The sequence below is a fragment of the Camelus ferus genome, chromosome 10 (genome assembly GCF_009834535.1).
Source record: "Camelus ferus isolate YT-003-E chromosome 10, BCGSAC_Cfer_1.0, whole genome shotgun sequence".
In the NCBI taxonomy this organism is placed as follows: domain Eukaryota; kingdom Metazoa; phylum Chordata; class Mammalia; order Artiodactyla; family Camelidae; genus Camelus; species Camelus ferus.
In genome coordinates this window covers 8274339-8297810 of record NC_045705.1, presented here as the reverse complement: position 1 = coordinate 8297810, position 23472 = coordinate 8274339, and the positions used below count along the sequence as shown (strand labels likewise).

Below are 23472 nucleotides of genomic sequence, written 5' to 3'. Positions count from 1 at the left end.
AGACCTACAGTAATGTGGTAAAAATGACAAGTCATCCAGTCCTCACTGGAGGCCACAGTCAGGAGCCAGGGGAACCAGATAGCAGGTCTAGGCAGATGGTGGAGAGTTCAGCGAATGTGGCTGAATTCCTGATTCTTTGTGCTTCTTTCTGTTTTTTTCAAGAAAATCTTTTAAGACAGACTAGAGGAGGGTGGTTACCTACTATGCACCTCCTGGGTCTTAGCATGGACCACTGGGACTCCATCCTTTCTTTGCATCGCCCTTATTTTCTTATTGCAAGATAATTTGTATTGTGGGGCATGTGTGTGTGTGTGTATGTATGTATGTATTTATTTTTACTGAAGCGTAGTCAGTTTACAACGTGTGTCAATTTCTGGTGGGCAGCATAATGTTTCACTCATACATATATATATACATATATTCATTTTCCTATTCTTTTTCATTATAGGTTACTACAAGATATTGACTATAGTTTCCTGTGCTCTACAGTAGAAACTTGTTGTCTATTTTATATATAGTAGTATCTGCAAGTCCCCAACTCCCAATTTATCCCTTCTCACCCCCTTTGCCCCCTGGTAACCATAAGTTTGCTTTCTATGTCTGTGAGTCTGTTTCTGCTTTGTAAATAAGTTCATTTGTGCCTTTTTTTTTTTTTAAGATTCCACATATGAGTGATATCATATGGTATTTTTCTTTCTCTTTCTGGCTTATTACACTTAGAATGGTGATCTCCAGGTCCATCCAGGTTGCTGCAAATTGCATTATTTTATTCTTTTTTATGGCTGAGTAGTATTCCACTGTATATATGTATATCTATCTATCTATCTATCTATCTATATCTATAGATACATATACCACAACTTCTTTACCCAGTCACCTGTCGGTGGACATTTAGGTTGTTTCCATGTCTTGGCTATTGTAAATAATGCTGTTATGAACATTGGGGTGAATGTATCTTTCCATATTAGAGTTCCATGTTGTGTTTTAAAATATCTACTGAATGTGTTTTTCTTTTTTTACAGATTTTTATTTAATTGTCTTAACCCCTAGGGAAGTTACTGTTGCACAGCAAGTTGGAGACGGCATCTGTCTGACTCTGTCACCTCCTACACATGCCCACCTGCTAGCAGAGGTTAACGTCCTAATGTCTGCTAATGAGCGTTTTCTGTCCGTAGTGATCCCAGTGGCCCCAGTGCTAGTGCAGGACTGCCTGAGACTTGCTCAGGGCCAATGGATCAAGGGTGGTTTTTGTCTCAGGAGGGTTGTGCTGGAAAAGTTCTGTGTTCTAAAGGTCCTTTCTTGATCTGGAATTGAATTGTCAAGTTGAATCCTGCAGCTAACCTGTTTAGAACCCAAGTCTAATCTTTCTGAAAATAAAACTAGAGCCCTAAAACTACCTGTCTTGCAAATTCCAGATTTTTGCTATTGCTTTTTTTCCCCCTAAATGAAAGACTGACCACCTACCTATAGAGAAGCTAGATGGAAGAAACAAACTAGCGTTTATTGAGCTTTGCTATAAGTTATTAACTGCTTCACATGGTTTAGTTAATTGAATTCTTATTTCATAGAGATCAGGTCGGTATTATTATTCTTGTTTTGCAGATGAGGGATTTAAGATTCAAAGAGCTCAAGCAGCTTCTAAGTGGCAGAGCTCAAATTTAAATCAGTCTCCTGATGCCCAAACCCCTGCTTTTCCCATTTATTTGCACTTTTGGAGTTCTTTTGCAATTGCCAGATGTTGTTACATGCAGACTAAGACAGACACATATAGACAGAGATAGAACTGAATGTTTTCCTTAATTTTTTTATAGTGATAAAAGCAAACAGCAATTGTTTTAAATTTATAAGTAATTATAATGGAATACTTAGGCAAATGGATTTCTGACATAAAAGTTCAGAGTTCTGTGTTAAAAATCAACATGACCTAATAGAAAACTTCAATTATGAGTACCAGGATGGCTGAGACCATGTTTTATTCACTCTGTGTCCCCAGCAATTAGCACTGAGCCCAGCTCGCAGTGAGGAGGGAGGCACTTAATATTTGTTGAATGAATAAATGTTTCCTCCATCCACATCAGTGTTTGGAAAAAGAGACTATCTACTCAATTTAAATGAACCTCCTCCACCCACTGAACAGACCGTTGTCTTCAACAGTATTGCCATAGACTGAACATTCGTGTTCCCCCCAAAGTTCATGCATTGAAACTTAAGTGATGGTATTTGGAGGTGGAGCCTTTGAGAGCTGATTAGGTCATGAGAGTGGAGACCTCAGGAAACAGTTTAGTGCCTTATAAAGAGACCACAGAGAACTTGCTTGTCCAAATGGACTAGGACAGATACTAAATACTGGGTTCAATCCCCAGTACCTCCTCTAAATAAATAGATAAATAAAATTATTTACTTCCCTCCCCCTGAAAAAAATAATAAAATAAATTTTAAAAAATTAAAAAAGGAAGAATGACTCAGTGCCTTGGTGGTCTATGAACACCCAGTGAAAAATGAACTATTTCTGTGAGTTTTCACAAATGTATTTTCACTAAATCTACAGTGGTTTCTAAAGTTCAACTGAATTGAATATTATTTGCTTTAAAAAAGGATTTTGGTATTTTTTTCTCTTGTAAGATAATCTCTGTATAAAATTTTAAATATACAAAAATAAAATAAAATAATTTTACTCATCTATCATGCAAAGGCAATTATTGAACTTTTCTGAGTCTTTCATTATTCTTTGCATATGTTCACACACTATGATTATATCATGCATAAGATTTTTTATTCTACTTTTCTAATTTTTTTTCTATTATAAACAGGTTAATAGAACTTAATTTTCCTTTTTATTCTGGAAGTTAAAAAAAACAACTTCCATAATACAAAGACAATATATAACCTGTCCTAGTTAAATAAAACAATATAGATGAGAAATATACAGGTTATTCAAAATGAAGAAAATCGAGAACGTGTAATTTTAAAACAGAATGTTCTGCATTCTCATATTGACGACTGAATACATGTTAAAAGGGAACATACAATCATCAAGAAATAAAAGCCAGGGAAACTCCTTTTGATTCCCTGTCTAAATATGCAACATTTATTCAAGTCTGCATGGCTGTCATATGAATAAACCCTTTTTGAGGTCCAGAGGTTGAGCTGAATTAAGGTTGGTGGGAAAGCTTGGAAGTTGCTTATAGGATCAGTCTCCAAGCTTCATTAAAGCATCACTGGAAATGTGCCCAAGAGTTCTGTGGGCCACATGTCCTTTTAGTACCAGCTCATGGTGGGAGAGTGTGTGTGTGGCTACGTGGCTGTTTCTATGAGGACCGGGGTTGACTAATATTGCTAGACACCATCCAAAGTTTAGCTTTACTAGAAAGAAGACAGCTCTGCCCACAGTGGCAGGAGATCATGACTCAGCCTCCTGTTGGCTTGGGTGTCAACTACCATTTTTGACTCTGAGGTCTTCTGTTTCTCACTTGAGGATTGAGCCAGGCATGCTTTCTTAGATTTAGTCATGATTAGGAAGATAAATCAAGCATTCTAACCCAACTAGGAGCTACTCCTCAGCCTCCTCGCCTCTCCTCGTAGTCCAAACGGGATTAATTTCCTCATTACTCATCAATTTCATGCAAGTGCTAGAGAATCAACAGAGAGGACATCCAAAGAAGTAGCTTCAGGGACCTGAACTTTCAATTATTATTCTAGTTTGCGAGCTGCTGTTTCAACAGTAAGTATACTTTTCCACCAGTCGCATAGTCTTTCCAGAGCTGCTTCTCCCCAGATTAGCTTTGGCAATGCTTCTCTGCCCTCATAACACACAGTCCTTCCTTTAAAGAGTACTTCCCACACTGTATCATAACTGCTTGTCTGTCTGTTGTTGACTGAAATAAACCTATAAGCTGAGAGTTATGTTTTATTCAGTAGACTTTCTGAGGACTCAAACCTAGGAGTCAGCCTCTCAGATCACTCTAGGAGACAGCCAAAGAGGCAGGGGAGGAGCCAGGATACAGAGGAGTTTTTGCCACAAAGACCAGGTAGTCAGAACATCAAAAGATTACTGTTAATTAAAGAAAACCAGGTATATCAAGGTAAGGAATTTAGCACTTTTCTGTATCTGGGAAGACACAAGATTAGGTCTGGGTTCATTGAAACCGTTCCTTTGGTATGCACCTAGCTATCTAGGGCCTGTATCTTGTTCTTTCCCATCTTGAGTTCCCTCCTGGTGCACTGTTGGGGGTGGTGGCAGAGGCCGATGACTTGATGGCCGCAGCATCCTTTGTTACTGACATGGCTGGCAGTAGTTTTCATTTCACAGTCTTCCCTGCCTACTTCAAATTCTGTGGTGCAAAGTTCTGTGTAGGTCTTGCCCTGGAATGGAGCTGATGCAGCATGAAGTCTCTGTTACAGAGCTCACTGGTGGCACGAACATTCCCAGCATTGCCCTTCCCTGTCGAAGGCAGAGCATCCCTTACCTTTCTGCTTTCTATTCTGGTTACGCATATAGTCCTGTGAGCACCACGAGAGCAGGGGCCCGATCTAACTTTGTTTCCCACTGAATACTCGGCATCTAGCCAGCGCTCTTGGTAGATATTTCAAAAACATTTTGAAAATGAATGAATGAATTAGAGCCCTGAGAATCCACATGAAACTTCATGGAGGAAAGGGTTTTTTCTTTCTTATTTACTCACTCACTGTGTTGAATACTTACTGTATAGCAGGCACTCTGTTTATGTCCAAGGGTGAAGGTAGCCATTAGATACTGGGGAAATACTGGGCTTACCAGGCACGATTAAAAAGCGGGGCAGTAGTGGGGCAAGTGGTGAGGACAAGCTTGTCAGAAAGGTGATTTGAGGAACTAATGTTTAAGTGGATTGTGCCTTAAAAAAGGAAAAGCTAAATGAGAGAAGTGAAGGGATGGGAATACAAATGAGGATTCCAGACCAAGGGAAGTATTTTATGATGCAAAGTCTCAGAGACAAGAGAGAACATGGTCTGTTCTAGAAACTGCAAGGTGAATGGTCCTGCTCAGAGCACAGGGCCAGGTGGTGCTGGCCAGATGTGAGGCCCGGGGGTTGTGGGGGGTCAGGTAGGGAGTCGGGCTTCATCCTAAGGCAAATGGAGAGCAATTGATGGGCTGTAAGAGTAGGATGAGATCATCAGATTTATTCTAGGAAGTTAGTCCAGCTGCGAAGGGATTGGATAGGATGAAGGGATTAAAACCTGGATATGAGAGATGAGGTGGTGGGGCTGGGGTGATTGGAGAAGTGTCTAGTTGGGCCCATGTTTTCAAACACCTTGGAACAGAACCAACCCAACCGCAGTAGTGCAAGAAGGATGTCATTTTACTCCATATCAGCCAATACTTTTCCTCTTCAGGCCTTTGCTGAAGCCTGTTGACAGACGTTGGACTGGCACAGGTGTGAGCATAGAGATCTAAGAGGATCTGGTTTGAAACCTCCTCCCCGTGAGAAGACAGTCAGTGGAAAAGGGACCAGAGGCGATCAGATGGAGAGAGAGCGGTGAATTATCGATGGACCACGTACCACTCATAAAGACGCTGTGAGAGGCAGTCTTCCCTTGGAATTGATACAGGAAAAATGGAGCGTGAGAGGATGGCCCTGCTCCAGGTCCCAGGGACACGACCCATCAAGTGCGGGTCCTTGGCTTCGCACTTGAAAGAGTTCAAGAGCAAGCCATAGCAGAGAAAAAGTAGACATATTCAGAGTGAAGGAGAATTAGTAAAATGGCCACACTTAGGCTAACAGAATGCTTATTCTTACGCTTGCCCTTAAAACAGTCAACTAACCTGACTGACCAGTTGCTACTCACAGCTCCAGGCCTGTTGTTAAAATAAAGCTATTAATTTTACTATTTCTGCTTTATTCCGGTAATAAAAAGTAATAATCATACTTGGTTTCTGAGTTGTTCTTCAGGGAGAAGGTCGTGGAACTGTAACCTTACAAAAGAGCCTGAATTACCAAGAAGACCACATCTTGGATGCTTACGAGATGAAGAGACTGAAAAAGGGAACCACTAGCCTCTATAGAATTGGTCGCCTGGAGGCATCATGAGGCCACTCGAAGTCTTATGACAAGAAAATGATTCTGCTGATTGTTATCAGTGTTTTATTGTTTGAGCTACGGCTATTTAATCACCCCACCCCATCCCCAAGGTGAGTTCACAGTTTTGAAGTCACTCTCCTGCTGTGAGTCCCCTTTGCCTGACAAAGTAATAAAACTGTCTCTTTTCTTCTGTGCTGTAAGACCCGGTCTCTGAGTTTCAATTTAGCTCATCAGCTGATCTTTTGGCAACAGAAGAGCTGCACACTCCATTGGCTGAGCGTAGGCCATCTTAGAAGGCCAGAGAGACCATGAGATGTGGGGATGGGTGTTTAGTTTAAAGTAGCCTATAATCCTGACAGCCTCTAATGAGAGGATGTGACTCAGGTGTACAAGGGTGAGACGACCTGGCTGAGGAACAAGGCCCACAAGACCAGGGTCATCAACTCCAGATCGCAGGGGACTCCAGGTCCTGCCGTTTTTATGACATCACACTAGATTTTTTTTTTTAATTAAAAAACAAATTTAGTTTTCATTTCAGGGCTCAAACCTAGTCAATATTTTCAGATATTGGAGCCTGTAAGGAATTTGTTCTTAAGCTCCAAAAATGTATTTTCCTAGCAATTTATCTCCTATTTTATAGACTCACCTTACAGATTTGCTGTGACTTAGATGAAAGGCCAGGCTTCAGAACCAGGCAGGTCTGGTTCAAATCTGGCTCAGGATTCACTGACTGTGCCAACTCAGGCAAGCACCAGAATGCTCTGGTCCAGTTCTGCATGTGGCACACTGGGGAAATCGGACTAAATAATAAGTGGAGGCACTCCAGTACGTGCTCTGGCTCTGTCTCTACCACCACCCTAGTCCAAGCTACCATCTCTCATCTGTAAATGTTTTTCTTCATTCATTCTGGGCCACTCCATTCTGGCCCATTTCTGCCCAGAGAGCAAATGTGATTGTGTCACCACCATTGAAAGATCAAAACTCTCAACATGATTTATTTATTTATTTGTTTGTTTGTTTACTGAAGTGCAGTCAGTTACAAGGTGTCAGTTCCTGGTGTACAGCACAATGTCCCAGTCATGCATATATATTCACATATATTCATTTTCATATTCTTTTTTATCAAAAATTATTACAAGATATTGAATATAGTTCCCTGTGCTATACAGAAGAAATTTGTTTTTTATCTATTTTTATATATAGTAGTGAACATTTGCAAATCTCAAACTCCCAAATTTATCCCTTCCCATCCTCTTTCCCCGGTAACCATAAGATTGTTTACTATGTCTGTGAGTCTGTTTCTGTTTTGTAGATAAGTTCATAGTGTCCTCTTTTTCTTTTTTTTTAGATTCCACATATGAGTGATATCATGTGATATTTTTCTTTCTCCTTTCTGACTTACCTCACTTAGAATGATGATCTCTAGGTCCATCCATGTTACTGCAAATGGCATTATTTTGTTCTTTTGTATGGCTGAGTAGTATTTCATTGTATAAATATATCACAGCTTCTTTATCCAGTCATCTGTCTATGGACATTTAGGTTGCTTGTATGTCTTGGCTATTGCAAATAGTGCTGCTATGAACATTGGGGTGCATGTATCTTTTCGAATTAGAGTTCCCTCTGGATTTATGCCCAGGAGTGGGATTGCTGGATCATATGGTAAGTCTATTTTTAGTTTTTTGAGGAATGATCATACTGTTTTCCATACTGGTTGCACCAAACTACCTTCCTACTAGCAATGTAGGAGGGTTCCCTTTTCTCCACACCCTCTCCAGCATTTATTGTTTGTGAACTTCTGAATGATGGCCGTTCTGACTGGTGTGAGGTGATACCTCATTATAGTTTTGATTTGCACTTCTCTGATAATTAGCAATATTGAGCATTTTTTCATGTGCCTATTGGCCATTTCTCAACATGATTTATAATATTTCTTTCCAAACTGCAGAACATGAGCCATTTGTGTGTCATAGAAACAAATTTACGGGTTATCACCAGCATTTTTTTTAAAAAGTGGAATAAAACAGACTACAACAGAAATACCAGATTGCAATGTCAATTGTAAGCGTTAAGTATTACATGAAACTTATTTCTCCTTGTGGATCCTATCAAAGAATATTTGACGGCCTCCAGCCCATAACGCCCTGAATGCTATGTCCTCTGCCTCCTTCTATAGCCCCATTTCTCCTAATCTCCTCTGAGTTCTCTGTTCTTTATCCATACCCACTTTCCTTAAATTCCTCCAACATATCCTGTTGCCTTCTGCTGGGAGACCCCTTGGCACATGCTGCTTTCCTCTTCGCCTAGTTCACGTCCTCCCCTTGGTATCAGTTCACACCACACTTAACTCAGGCACAACTCCTCAGACCACACCCTGAATCCCCGCAGGGGCAGGTTGTCACAGATCCACGTTCAGTGTTTCATTATTCATTTAATAGCCTGCTTCTTTGATTAACGACAGGCTTTCCCATTAGGCTTCGTCCTCAGGACCACAGGGACCCAGTTGTTGTTTACCTCTGTACCCAGTCTCCTAAGCCATGTTGGCACATAGGCACTCAGGAAAGAAGTAACGAATCAACCGAACTATCAACTAATGATGTTGGCTGGTCTCGTTTCTTTCTCGGTTTTGGTTTTGATTCTAAGCCTTGCACCTAAGAAACCACAAGAGCGGTACTATCTCGTACCTAGGTGAGACAGTTGCTACAACAGGATTTCCTAACTTGGGCCCCTGGACTTCCGATCTGCTAAAACTGTATCAGAGTTGTGCTTGTGTGCGGGAATCGTGTGCGGCATTGTTGCGGAGAGACTAATTTTCATCGAATTTCGCATCCGCTCTAAAGAGCCACAGTTCTGTGGGCATCTCACAGCCGCCCCTTTGCATCCCTGAAGGTCCCCGGGGAGTGCTGGTTCAGGCTTCCAGGCTCCCAGCCCGGGAACCGTCCCTTCCCGGTCCCTCCGATTCAGTCGACACGGCACAGACCTTCCAGGCTTGGGAGCGTGCGTCCCCGAGCCTGCGGGCGGCACAAGCCCGGCTGCAGCCCCGGGAACAGGGTCGGCATCCCGGCGCCCGGCCCTGCGCAGCCATCTTCAGGGAGGAGGGCGCGAGGGAGGCGCGGCCTCGGGCCGCGGACCCGCCCCCGCCACCCGGGCCGCCCAGCCCAGCCCGCGGAGCCCTCGCCCCGCCGCGCCGCGCCGCGCCGCGCCCGGCTTCCGACTTCGCCGCCGCCCGGCTCGGCTACCTCGCGCGCTCCCCGCCGGGCCAGCAGACGCGCCATGGGCCCCGCGCTCTGGCTGGCGCTGGGCGGCCTCCTCGGCCTGGCCGAGCTGCTGGAGGGCCGGCTGGTGCGCGAGGAGGAAGCCGGCTTCGGCGAATGCGACCGGTTCTTCTACGCCGGGACCCCGCCCGCCGGGCTCGGCGGCCGCTGCCCACGTGAAGATCTGTCAGCGCTCCGGGGGCGCCGAGCGCTTCGCCACCCTGTACAGCACCCGGGACCGCATCCCCGTGTACTCGGCGTTCCGCGCCGCGCGCCCCGCGCCCCTGGGCTCCGAGCAGCGCTGGCTGGTGGAGCCGCAGGTAAGCCAGGCGGTTCCCAAGCCCGGCCGCTGGGCTGGCCTTCCAGGGCGCTTTGCAGCCTCCGCGAGCGACAGGGCGGGGAAGGGCAGCCCCAGCCTCTGGCGCCAAGGTTGGGAAACCCGGGTCTGCGATCTGGCCCACTGCGCCCCGGAGAGACTGCGTGCCCCAGCCCTCGTCAAAGCCAAGGCACGAGCCGGGCCTGAGGTCCCCAGTGGGAGGTGGTTCTCCCTGCACGTCAGTGTGGGCATCTGCAGTGTCCCATTCATTTCTTGAATGGTGAGGAGCGGGAGACAGAGACCGAGGAGGCGCGTCAGATCTGCGGGAAGCCAGGGCCGGGAGCTCGCAGGCCTGTACCACAGTCCTGTACCACAGTCCTGTGGGAGTGGGTGGGTGGGAGATTGTGGATTTTCTTGCCCATTTTACCGAAGAGGAGATTAGGGCTCAGAGGGGCGAAGAGACTTAGGGGAAGATAAGGCAGGTCTTTTGGGCTTAGAAGTTCACTGCCCTTCCTACTGGGGAAAAGCTTCCCTTCTGCAGAGGCCACCTGCGCCTGAAAAGCCTTCCGGTCTGCATGGGACATTGAGTAAATTTGATCTGAAGTTGTGCTGAGTTAGGACAGTAAAGGTACAGGGTTTTAGAAAGGCGATGAGATAGTTACATATAGTACGGAAGCGTCGACCCTCACCAACCAATGGGAAGGACAGACCAGCTTTTCCTGACTCTTTGTATCTAAATGCTCAGACGGCTTGGCCACCCTGTCATCTCTTAGGATTTTCTGTTCTGTCTGGTGAGAGAGACCAAACACTGCCAGAGGCCCTGCTGAACTTCCCTAACGCATCCTGGCCCACCTCTGCTCTCTAGAACATCCAGCCAGGCTCCCATGCCCCAGCTACCAAGGCCACCCTAGCTAAGGGAGGGACTGAGGTCTCAGCCCGCCCATTTTTTTTTTTTTAAGTGCCGCATTAAATTTTGTTGATAATGATAGTAAAATATATACCTATTTTTAGCAAATATTTTTAAAACACACCCCCAAATGATATGATTAATTTATTCATACAAAAGTACACAGTATGTCTGGTGCTGCTCACTGCTTAGTTTTAAATCAAGCTAATGAAAACATTAGAATTGCATAGAATGAGCTGGTACTATTATAAAATATCTGTGTTGACCCCTTACAGTTAATAATAGGAATAATGTTCACCATTTATTACATGCTTCCTGGGTGCTGAGAAATATTTTACATAAATGATCTCATTTTAATTGTTACTAGAACACCATGAGCTACATGTTCTTAAACCCATTTCGCAGATGAGGAAACTGAGCTTGAGAGATTTGTAAAGTCACACAGGTAGTAAGTGGCAGAAGTGATCCTGAGCTCAAGCCACCCGGCCCCACAGCTCATGCTCTCACCCCACAGCCACACAACCATTCTCAAGAAGAGTCCGAAGACCTATGCATTCTGAATTTATCTACTGAAGTTGTCAGCTCACCCATTCCTGATGGCCACAGCTGCCCAGACCCACATTGCGAACAGGGGCCCGGCTTTCAGCTGTTTCATTCAGAGCTGTGGGCTGTCATTTCTGTCATCTCCTTCAATTATTTCTAGCCCGCAGACCTTGATCAGGTCTCAAGCCATCTACACCTGCCTCCTTACCTTCTCCCCATCCTGTTGATGTCACGACCTGTGGGATCAGGCGTGGGAAAAAGCCTTTGTGAATTATACACACTGAAAGCGTAGATTCATCTAAAGTTAGTTTGCCCCCCAACTGCACCCCTCGAGCTCTCTGGGTATCCCCCATTATGCATGTGATTGTGGGCCTGTCTCCTTGAGGATCTTATGGATGGCTTGGGGAGACAGAACATACACTTGAGGCCTGCTGAACAGGTTTCAGTGAAATCCCAAACTACCACAATTAGTAGTCAACCTCGTGTGCCAGGTACTTGGGGTGCTGGGTACAGAGCGTAGCTCTGGAACTCAAAGGCTTTCTGGTCTGCAGGTGAAGCATGCTGCTGGGTGGAGAGGTGGCATCACCTCTGATGAGAGCCATGCTGTGTAGGTTCAAGTCTCAGTAAACTCTGAAACTTGGGCAGGCTAACTGAGAGGTAATAACAAGGTGGATTTGAGGACTAAATGAGTTATGCTCTATAAAGTTGTCTGAGAGGTGCCTGGCCCATGAGTCCTAGCTGTAATTATGACATAAGCAAAACAGTTAAAAAAGGTAAACAGAGTCCTATTAGAATTCTTCTGTCTTGGAGGTGACGGGGTGAGCTTAGGGTCAAGGTGATGTTTGTCTGTGCCTGGAAGGATGAGGCGGAGTTTGGAAGGGAGACGAGGAGGACATTTCCAGCAGAGGGGACATGCCGAGTGAGAGACGCATGGCGGACGCAAGGGTTAGTGTGTGGGAAGTGGTTGGAGCAGCTGAATGAGTACAAGTGAGTAGGTGACAGTCTACTCAAGGGCTCAGAATAAAGAGGAGTAATGGAAGGGAGAGGCCAGGTAGGAAGGAGTCATCAAGGAAGGCTTGAGGTGGGGGTGGGGAGCCATTTATGCCATTATTGAAGGAGCCCAAAGGAGCATGACTCATTCAGCAGAGAAGAAGTGGCCAGAACCTTCACATGGGCCCTGGGTAATGAGGAATGGAACTGGGGAGGTAAGAGGGGAGAAGGAAGAAGGAGAAAGAGAGGGTACTTGCAGATGGCATCTTGAGAGGTGAGAGGTGCAGCAGTTCCGAAGAGGACCAGAGTTCCCAGCTGGGGTGGTGGGAGTGGTCCAGGGGCTGGGCACAGCCGGTAGGATGCCTTTCTCTGCAAGATGGGCTTGTGCCGCCCACCCTTGCCCACCCCTGCCCACCCCTGCCCACCCCAATGTCAGGTCAAGTCAGCCAGGAACCAGGGGGGATTCAGAGGGAGTCAAGGAGGGGATGAGGGAGAAGCCGCCCGATGCGATGCTGGCGGGCTTGGGAGCACACTGCAGCAAACCTTCCCCCCCACCCCCCCAACTCCGACGCCTCAGAGCCAAGGTCCCCGCCAAGGTCCCCGCCAAGTTCCCCCCCACCCCCCCAACTCCGACGCCTCAGAGCCAAGGTCCCCGCCAAGCAGCAGTCCCTGCTGCTGCAGAAAGATGCTCGGGACTCAACGTGGACTTCTGGCTGCTGCCGAGCACTCTGTCATGCTGACTCACCTTGTGCCCACATCACCTTTTTATGAGGTCAGTGTTGCCAAGAGGCTCAGCAGACAGAGGAAGAGGCAGGAGACCAAAGGAGCTGGGTGCTCGCCTCGGGAGTGACTCAGGCAGGGCTATTCTGACCCTAGGACTCCCAAAGCCTAATTCAGCAGCTTTTTTTTTTTTTTTTTTTTTTGGTGGTGGGGAGGTAATTAGGTTTATTTGTTTATTTATTTTTAGAGGAAGTACTGGGGATTGAACCCAGGACCTTGTGCATGCTTATCATGTGCTCTACCGCCTGAGCTATACCCCCCACCCCAATTCAGCTGCTTCTAAGGCTGTCCTGCAGTTTCCCTTTGGGGAAAAAAAAAACCCTTCTAAATCAAAGATCATAAAAACTTAGTCACTCTTATGCTTGAAACCTTCAAGGTGTTGGCTGCTCGCTACCTCCAGGACAGAGTTCACCCTGCAGAATGCAGTTTACAAGGCCCCTGTGCCCTGGCTCCTGCCGGCAGCTCTAGCCTGTCTCCCAGCCCTTGCCACCCTCATGTAATGCTCTTGCATTATCCAGCTGCCTGGAGTGCCTTCATAAACCATCCTGGCACATTGGTTCCTTTGCGCGTGCGAATTCCTTTTTGCCCTGCATGCCCTTTCTACCCCCATCTGGCCCCTCGCTGCCTCCCCTCCTCCATTCTTCAAGACTGCTGAGCTGTCATCTCCTTCAGAAAGAACAGCCCACCTGAGCGAGGTCCACTTCCTGAGTTAGACCCACCCCACAGCGCCCCCTACAATTTCTTTTTTTGTATTTACCACATTGTTTTAGAATTACCTGCTCACAGGTCCATCTCCCCAGTGTGAACCCTTGAGAGCTGAAAACCGTGTTTTATTCACACACTTGTGTCTAGGACATAGAAAGCGCTTGCTCAGTGTTGAATAACATAATTTGATGTCAGCAGGGTCAATCAGGTAGCCGTGGGTGAGATATTCGGCTTGAGCGGTCTTGCTGGAGGGCTGGCTGCTTCAGAAGCCACTGTTACAAACATCTCCCACATGCAGAGCTGGAACATTCCTGCAAATCCACTCCACCGTCTCTAGCCTTGGGACTACCCCAGCTGACTGGGGTCTCTCCTCTGGATGACAACTCTGTAGCATCAGATACCAGGATCCCACATCTGGGGGCCTTCTGAGGGACAGAATGAGAACTTTACAAGGAAGCAGAGAAAGCAGAGGACTGTTGTGGGTTTTATGTGGAATGTGGTCACCTTTGAGAATTGAGAATGGGGAGAAGGCAAGAAAGAGATGAGATGGTGTGTCCCTGTTAGCATGATGGAGATGGTTTGGAGGGTTTCCAATCAAAACTAGGTTCTGGTTATGTACAGGGAGCCTCAAATCTTTTAGCTTTTCAACTCATTTCCATTTAATAGAAAAATTGAGGGAAAAGTACTAGTGATGGCTTTGCAAAGGACATTGTCAATTTATGCTGGAAGCCAACGTATAAGAGCCTGTCATTTTGTAAACGTGAATACTGGAGGAACTGGTTTTATATCCGGCCTATACTTATTTAATCTTCTAAAAATACTGTGAGGTAGATATCATTCTCTTCATTGTGGAAATGAGGAAACTGACTCAGAGAGGTTAATTGTTGTGCCCAAGGTCACACAGCTTGGATTTGAACTCATGACTCATTACTCCTAGTCTGGTGCTCTTCTGATGTGCCATGGAGATTCTTTGACCTCCCAGGGATCCGCTGCATTAATGGTCACAGGACTTTAATTCTCATCTTTTTTTTGATGCAAAACTCACACAAAATATTTTATTATAAATTAAAATTCACTCCCTGCACAATGGATAATGCACACATTGGATGACATCATTCTCATCTTTTATATGGGAATATAAATTTCTACTTCCATTTCTCTTTCCCAAGAGGGAGCACATATTTGACCGTGTGAATGTTGCTCAGCTGTCAGTGTCTCAGGAGTGAAGCAGATATTCTGGTTAACTGCAAAAGTATCTTCCTTAGAGGGCCTAATGAAGTCATGGTTCAAGTCTTAGTAAATGTATGGAACAGCTGTCACAGAACCTCGATTAAGTCCTTAATCTTTAATTTCCATCAGCAGCCTCTTGCTTGCACATCCTGAAACTGTTAGACACACAGTTTAATTTATTCTAACATCAACCCCCTTTTCACTGTGTCAGAGAACAGATCTAGAGAAGATGGTATACACTTACATCTCTGTGTAAGGCACGTAGCGAGCCGGACAATTCCGATTCTTACTTCCTCATTAAGAAACTTGAGTTCAGACCCCTGCTCTACCATTTACAAGCTATGTGACCTTAAATTCTTCCCGTCTTATTTTTCTGAGCTGTTCATTAAAGACAATAACAGTGTTTACTTTCTAGAGTGGTTGTGACAAATAAGATAGCACAAATAAGCATGTAGTGTGGTGCGTGTAGTATGATAGTTCTTAGTAAATAGCAGTGCAGATACTTTATTAAGGTCTTCCTCTAACAGGTGTTAGACATACACATACACACACACAGGAATGGAATGTTGGATAGACAACTCCTACAATTCTACAAATCTCTTCCTAAAATATAGAAGATCCATCTGTATATCTTCTCAAATGCTTGGTGTATGTCCCACATTCACAGAATAGGTTCTCAGAAGGTACATGTTGAGAGACTGAATGAATGCAAGATGGAATGAATGGGTGGATGGATGGATGGATGGATGGATGGATGGATGGATGGATGGATTTAGGTGATTGGAAACACACAAACAAAACAGGTGCCAGAGACACCTCCACCCTCCCTGCCCTGGGCAACCAAGAAGTGTGTTGTCACAAAACAAACAGTGAGCAATTGCATGCCACCCTACTGTGCTGAGCCTGAGAAGGGCTGGGAAGTGCCTGACTTACAGGGATAGTTCCAAAGTCAACTGCGTACAATTTCTTCCCTACTGGAGCGCAAAGAGTAGAAGCAGGAGGCACACCTGCTCCCCTGCGTGACAGTTTCCTCCCCGTCTGGCTTTTTCTTCATCTTTGAATGCAGTGTTTCCATCTGATTCATGGTCATTCTCAGGAGCAAGTTAAGGGACTTGCCCTATATTGGCAGAATATTTTAGTGATATTTTGTCCCGGAACAGGCAGTGGTGATGGATCTGTACACCATTCTTTTAGTCCTGACTTAAATTTGGACAGTCCAGGAAAGGAACTGTCATTTGTTGATCCCTTACTTCTGTGCAACTTAACTTATTCATATAATCACCGTAGGTATTGTGATCCATGTTTTACAGTGTAGGAAACTGAGTTCAGAGTGGTTAAGTAACTCATCCAGGGTCACACAGCTGCTAGATGGCAAAGCCTGGACTGGAATTTACGGCTGCCTGGCTCCAAGGCACTTAGCCCTCTTTCTGCTCTCTCATGTTGTTTTCCAGTTCCAGTGTCAGTGTTCCCTCACCAGATTCCAAATGCATTAGCTAGACTTGTTATTTTATTGTTATTTTACTGAATTAATCCAGTCCTTTGGATGATATCTGGCTTTGCTGCTAACACACCATTCTGGAAATCTCACTTACAATTGATGGTGATTGAAGGGAGCTTTCCTTGAGGAATAGAGATTTTATTCTTTGGGTTTCAAATGCCTCTTTCTTTTAAACTGTCAGCTCTACAAGTGAAAATAGGAGAAAGTAAATCCTCCCACCCACCAAGGGCTTTTGCTGCCAGGGATCCCATCTTGCTCCCAGAATTCCTGTTGGTTCAGGAATGTTTCCTCCTTCAAGCTGTGTATCTTGGCTCCCGAGTGGTCAGATACCTTTTGGTTCCGTAGAACTCCACATCCATGGCAGCAGTAATTCGTTGCTCGTGAACATATCTATCTGGCCACTGGGAGGAAGGAGAAATAAAAAAGAAACCAACTCATGGGGCGAACCCAAAATAGAAGCACCGTTTAGTATTCCTGTCATGGTTTTATTGACCCAGTGCCGACAGAAGTGTCACTCAATCAAAGGAGGTCATATGAGGACATTTTATGTTTTTAATCAAGACGGAGAGTATGAGTACTTCTCATTTTGCTAAGTAAATAGATGGCTGAAATTTGAAAATGTAAATTAGATTTATAGTTGACTTGCCCCTTAATTTTAGGGGTGATTGAATTACCCTAGGATGCATGATTGACCAGGGACCCTGTGAGGACGTGGCTACTGGTTATGTTTCTGAAAGACTGGGTGTCTCAGGACACACGGGAGCCTAGGGAAAGGAAAGCTGGGTTTATGAACCATGAGAAGGTTTTTTCTGCCCCCTGAATATTTCTGATGTATCTGGAACTGCAGTGCCTGTGATGACCTTCGATGCCTCCTTCATGGCCGAGTGGACCGTTCGGCATGGTCCGGGGCCTGGCTCCTGCATCTCAGTTGACAGACTTCAGTGCTGTCATCCCTGCTGTCTGCATGCTGAGGTCCCAGCTCCCACCATCTACATCCAGCCTCTGCACAACAGCTTCCCACCTGGTTACCCCATTCCACCTGTGTCTCCTTCAGCCGTTCTCCACCCTGAAGCCAGAGAGACTGTCTCAAAGCATTCATCTCATCCCCATTTCTCTCGGGATAAAGACAAGCCCTTATCATGGTGTCCAGAGTCCTGTGTGGTCTGTGTCCCATCCCCTCCCAGCCTTATCTGGCGTCACACATGGCAGGTCTTAACTTTGGGCCACTTGGGCTTTTCTGGTTTGTTTTTTGTTTTTTAATTGAAGTATAGTCGGTTATAATGTGTCAGTTTCTGGTGTGCAGCACAATGTCCCAGTCATGCATATACATACATATATTTGTTTTCATATTCTTTTTCATTAAAGGTTATCACAAGATATTGAATATAGTTCCCTGTGCTATACAGAAGAAACTTGATTTTTTAAATCTATTTTTATACATAGTGGCTAAGATTTGCAAATCTCAAACTCCCAAATTTGTCCCTTCCCACCCCTCTTCCCCTGGTGACCATAAGATTGTTTACTATGTCTGCGAGTCTGTTTGTGTTTTGTAGATGAGTTAATTAGTGTCCTCTTTTTTTCTTTTTTAGATTCCACATATGAGTGATACCATATGGTATTTTTTTTTTTTCTCTTTCTGGCTTACTTCACTTGGGATGATGATCTCTAGGTCCATCCATGTCGCTGCAAATGGCATTATTTTATTCTTTTTTATGGCTGAGTAGTATTCCTCCATATAAATATACCACATCTTCTTTATCCGGTCATCTGTTGATGGACATTTACGTTGTTTCCGTGTCTTGGCTCTTGTAAATAGTGCTGCTGTGAACCTTGGAGTGCTTGTATCTTTTCAAATTAGAGTTCCCTCCAGATATATGTGGGCTTTTCTGTTTTGTTTTTGTTGTTTTTAATTTCTATGTTGTCTCCCATCATAGGACCTTTGTGCTGGCTTTTTTTGTTTGTTTGTTTTTTTCTTTTGTGTCTTTCATAATATTCCCATCTAGGTCAACTGCCTGTAACACTCCCCAGTGGCACCAAACATACTTTTTTTGCTGGCGTGTTACAGTTACACTGCGTGTCCCCCGGCTAGACTCTAAGTTGCATGAGGGCTCTTGTGCTCAGCATTGAATCCTCATTGTCTAAGTCAGGGGCCAGGGACCTTTTCTGTAAAGGGCCAGATAGTAAGTATTTTAGGCTTTCAGGCCATGTGGTCTATGTTGCAACCATTCAACTCAGCCGTTCTAGCACAAACGCAGCCACAGACAATGCATAAATGCACAAGGATGGCTGTGTTCCAAGGGAACTTTGTTTATGAGACAGGTGGTGGGCTGGGTTTGGAGCTCAGGCTGTAGCTGGCCAGCTCCTGCTCTGGCCTGAGGCCAGCCCTGGGTCAGTGCTTCATCAACGTGGTGGAGTAGTGAGTGCTCAGTATATGTGGATTGAACACCAGCCATGAAATCTGAAATCTGAAAGCTGTGTAATCCTATTCCAATTGTGGCCTGCCACCCTAGATCTAGACCTACAGACAATGTCAGTGAACTGTTTTAATGTGGTGGTGATGGTGGTGATTTATAATATTTAGGTATTTAGGTTTTTTTAGGATTATAAAAGTAATACTTGCTTTTGGTAAAAACTATTTTTCTGAGCCTTTTGGAAGTATCTAAGGAAAAAGATCCCACTTCTCATAGATGACCAGTCTTCATAATGTGTGTGTGTGTGACATTCCGGAAATTTCCATTACATCTTCAGAGACATGTGTACTCTTACATCCTTTATTCTAGTCAAGGATTAGCACCCTTTTGGACTTGGTGAAGTCCAACAACTTCTAACAAGCCTCTCAAACAGCCATCACCCCCAGGGAGTGGGAGAAGGAACCTGTTTTTGTTAATTGAAGTGTAGTTGATGTGCAATGTTGTGTTAGTTTCTGGTGTATAGTGATTCAGTTATATATATATATATATATATATATATATATATATATATATATATATATATATATATATCCTTTTTCATATTCTTTTTCATTATAGGTCATTACAAGCTACTGAATATAGTTCCCTGTGCTGTACAGTAGAACCTTGTTGTTTGTCTATTTTATATTTGGTAGTTTGTATCTGTTAATCCCTAACTCCTAATTTATCCCTCCCCCACTTTTCCCCTTTGGTAACCATAAGTTTGTTTTCTATGTCTGTGAGTTTCTTTCTGCTTTGTAAATAAGTTCATTTGTATCATTTTTTTTGGTTCCACATATAAGTGATGTCATAATATTTGTCTTTGTCTGATTTACTTCACTTAATATGATAATCTCTAGGTCCTTCCATATTGCTGCAAATGGCGTTATTTCATTCTTTTTTATGGCTGAGTAGTATTCCACTGTGTGTGTGTGTGTGTGTGTGTGTGTGTGTGTGTGTGTGTGTGTGTGTGTGTGTACGTGTATACACCACATCTTTATCCAGTCACCTATCCATAGACATTTAGGTTGCTACCATGTCTTGGCTACTGTAAATAGTGCTACTATGAACATTGGGGTACACGTGTCTTTTTGAATTAGAGTCTTCTCCAGATATATGCCCAAGAGTGGGATTGCTGGATCATGTGATAGTTTTATTTTTAGCTTTTTAAAGACTCTCCATACTATTTTCCATAGTGGCTGCACCAAATTACATTCCTACCAACAATGTAGGAGGGCGGAAGGGACCCTTTTGATGAGAAAATTTGCACATAAACAATTTGTCTCATTAAGCACATATATTTAGGAATAGAAGGCCTGGGGACTTCAAATGCAAAGTCTTTTTCATCATCTTTTTCTTTCAAGTCTATAACATGTATAACTGACGGACGGCCTGAAATAATCCCGCCTTCTTCCCTCTTCCTGCATTCCTGAGCAGAGGAGGTGTTACCTTTCTCCTCTTACAGAAGAAGAGACAGGGGCCCAGGGAGACCCTGGTCTGCCTGGAGTCACAAGACCAGTAAGTGGCAGAGCTGACAGATCTCACTTCCAACCTGGAGTTCTGTCACTGAACCCCACTGCCTTGTAGTCTCACCCTCAGAGGAACCTGAAGAAAAAAAGCAACATTTATAGGACACAAGAGAAAAGATCAAAGAAATGGAAATGATTTTACCTGGAGGCAGATTACTAGCCTCAAGTGATATTTATGGCACAAGGTTGAAAGGCAGATGTTCTTTCTTTTGTGCTCAAGGCAAGAGGCAAAAGCTTCACCAGCTTGAGGAGGGTTTAGATTGGATGCAAATAAATCATTTCCTGACAAGAGAGCTATTATGCTATGAAGAAGGGTCCAGGGGCGTCAAGTCTTCCTCTCTAATGATCTTGAAGATGAAGGGTGCATTTTACCTGTTGGCTTCGGAGAAAGGTCATCTCTTATAGTTGGTTACCGTCTTGTGTGGAGAGTGGCTCTCAGCCTTTCGCAGTGGCTCTGAAGGTGCCACATAACTGAGTTGATGGCAGTACCTTGGAGCTCACTGACCAGGCTTGCTACTGCTGCTGCTTTTCTGCTGTATTTGCTGCCATTCTGTTTCTGTATTCTGGCCCTCGGCCAGGCAGAGCCTGGGCGTTCCCTTTCATTCATTTGCATAATAAATGTGGTCACAGCCAATCAGCAACAAGAGTTGATCATCAGTTTGTTCTCCTCTCTGTCAATGAATCCGGGTTTAAGAGGTATGCAATCACTGGGGTCTTCAGGCAGAAACAAGCTCACCCTGTTTACTACCTGTTCATTTAGTCATTCCTGGTCAGAAGCTGTAGAATGTTCCATTGCAAAGGATGAGTCCCCAGATGTCAAGTTGCTGATTGATACTTTGATCGGTGTTGTTATCATCATCAGCATCAAAACCAGTTATGGAGTTTTTGGGACAAAGCCCAGAAAGAGGAGTCCCTGCCGGGGACCTGGGACAAGACCCTGCCCTCTGGTGTCCTGTTACTTAGTTGCGAAGGCAGATCATGTACTAGAAGTGGTTTACTTAACTCTCTCCCACCAGACTGTTAGCCTCGAAGGGTCAAGGACTGAGCACCCAGAGGGGTTAAGAAAATGGCTTTTGTAGTGAGACGAAATTGGGCTGAGTCCCAAGCCCTGTCAGTTGCCAGCTGTGTGACCCGGCAGATGTTACTGAATCTCATGGAACCTGGTCTGGGCTCATAATGATGCAGGAAAAAAGAATGTGGGGCAAGAGGAGGGCCGTGTCCCAGGTATCAGCTGAGCCCCTGGGATGTGCCCTGCCAAATGTGGGTCCTTGGCTTTGCGCAAGAAAGAATTCAGGAGCGAGCCACAGTTGAGTAAAGGCAGATTTATTTAGAGAGATACATACTGCATATAGTGCAGGCTGTTTCAGAAGGCAAGAGAAGAGCCTCAAGGTGTGGGGATTGGGTGCTCAGGTTAAAGTAAAAGTAGGCACACACTCCATAGACAGTGCCAGCCTGTCTCCAAAGATGAGGGAGTGAGAGAGGCAGCCTCAAGGAGAGATGTTGCCAGTTTTTATGGTCTGGGTAGCTTCACAAGCCAGCAAGTGGGAGGACAATTCCAACTACCCTGGGGAAGGGGCTGGGATTCCCAGAAATTGGGCCACCACCCACTCTTTGACCTTCTATGGTTAGCCTTGGAACTGTCACTGCGCCTGAGGGCATGTTATTCACCATGCTAATATATTACAGTGAGCGTATAATGAATCTCAAGTTTTACTAGAAGTCAAATCTCCTGACATCTTGAGCTTCAAGGTCTACTGGGAATTGAATCTTACACCATTTTGGTGTTAATTGCTGTGTCATTCCTTGAATGACTGTGCCCTGCCCCCTTCCCTTCTGTCTCAGTAAGTCATCCCTCTGCTACGGAGGCCTTGGGGGATCAGTACGACAGTGTGTGGGCCACAAGCGTTGTGTCTGCACACTCAATACATAGACTTTCGTTAAGCCTGGGGGATGAATAAGTAAACTTTGCTTCCCAGACCATGCCTGCCTTGGAGACAAGCAGGAGGAGGGTCACGGTGCTCTGAGGTCTGACCCAGTGCTGCTGCTGACATGCCCTCCCCGCCCGCACACTCCCGCTTCATCGCTGCCTGGCATGGGGCTGGTCGCGGCTTCTTCTCTGAGTTCAGCGGCTCCTGCACTGTCCTCGCTGTTACTCTGCCCAACAATATTCTCCTCTGTTGAGGAATTTGGTAGAAGGGCCTTCTCTCCATCCCCTGGTGTGCCCCTCTGATCTGTTCCCAGATTTCTGGGACCCAGACACGTTTGTGCCTGAGATTTAATCCAAGTGTCAAGAAGGTTCCTGGCCTGCAAGGTCCTGGCCCCGATTCGCTTGGGTTCTCACAAGAACAGGGCTCCTGAGATTTCAGGCTTGTTGGTGCATGAATGAGAAGCTTATCCAAGCTTATTCAAGTGAAGGGCAGGACTGTAGTAAGAGATCACTGGTAGATTCACAGGATCCAGAATTGGGAACCTTCTAGAAACCAAATGATCCCACAAAGTCTTCAGGATCTTTCTCCCACCCTCCTCTGTCGTCTCTCCCTTAACCAGTTCTGCTTTCCCATGGCTCAGCTGGGCTGCCAACCCTGAAGTGCATCTAGCCGCCTTCACACCCTGACCATTGTCTGGCTCTAAAGCTTCTTGGATGGAGAAGCCAAGAGAGCCACCTGGTAGGTTGCTGGCCAGATTGGCTGTCCCTTGGTTGTGACTGGCAAGGAGGTGGGTAGGAGAGAGTCACGTGGTAAGAAACACTGCTCTTTTAGAGAAAGTGTCAGAAATATTTGGTTGAATTAGAAGTCAGAGTTGAATATGGCTCCAGGGCTAGCATACCTGGGGATTAATGGGGAGATTCTGGAGCGGGCAGCCAGATAAAATACCCGAGGGACCTTCTCGACTCAACAGAACCTGTTGTGCGAACCAGCCATGTGTGTAATTCATGCTCCAAAGGTCCTGAGGTGGGTGTGATCTCCCAGGACCGGGAGGGTTGGGGTCTTGCGAAAGATCTTCCTGAGGCTGTATCAGGTCCTGGCAGGAAACAGATGGAACTCTCAAGGAAGTTTAACTGACAGAATTGAATGAAAAAACTATAGAGAATTAAGAGCATCAACAGATATGATAAAGGACTTCCTGAGGGCTTGGCCTTCAAAGGAAGCTGTCACCATCCCAGGCCTGTGGGGTCTGGAGGACACCTGGTGAGAGCCAGGACTGCAGAGAAACT

General features: G+C 45.2%; 1 protein-coding gene across 1 annotated transcript in view; it reads left to right on the top strand.

The window, feature by feature from the left end:
• The first annotated feature begins 9215 nt into the window (after positions 1-9215).
• Positions 9216-23472, top strand: part of ENDOD1 (endonuclease domain containing 1) — a 30082-nt gene continuing 15825 nt past the window's right edge. Inside the window, 2 exon segments of the mRNA XM_032488300.1 lie at positions 9216-9470; positions 9472-9630. Coding sequence (XP_032344191.1) covers positions 9330-9470; positions 9472-9630 — 300 coding nt within the window. The 5' untranslated portion in view covers positions 9216-9329.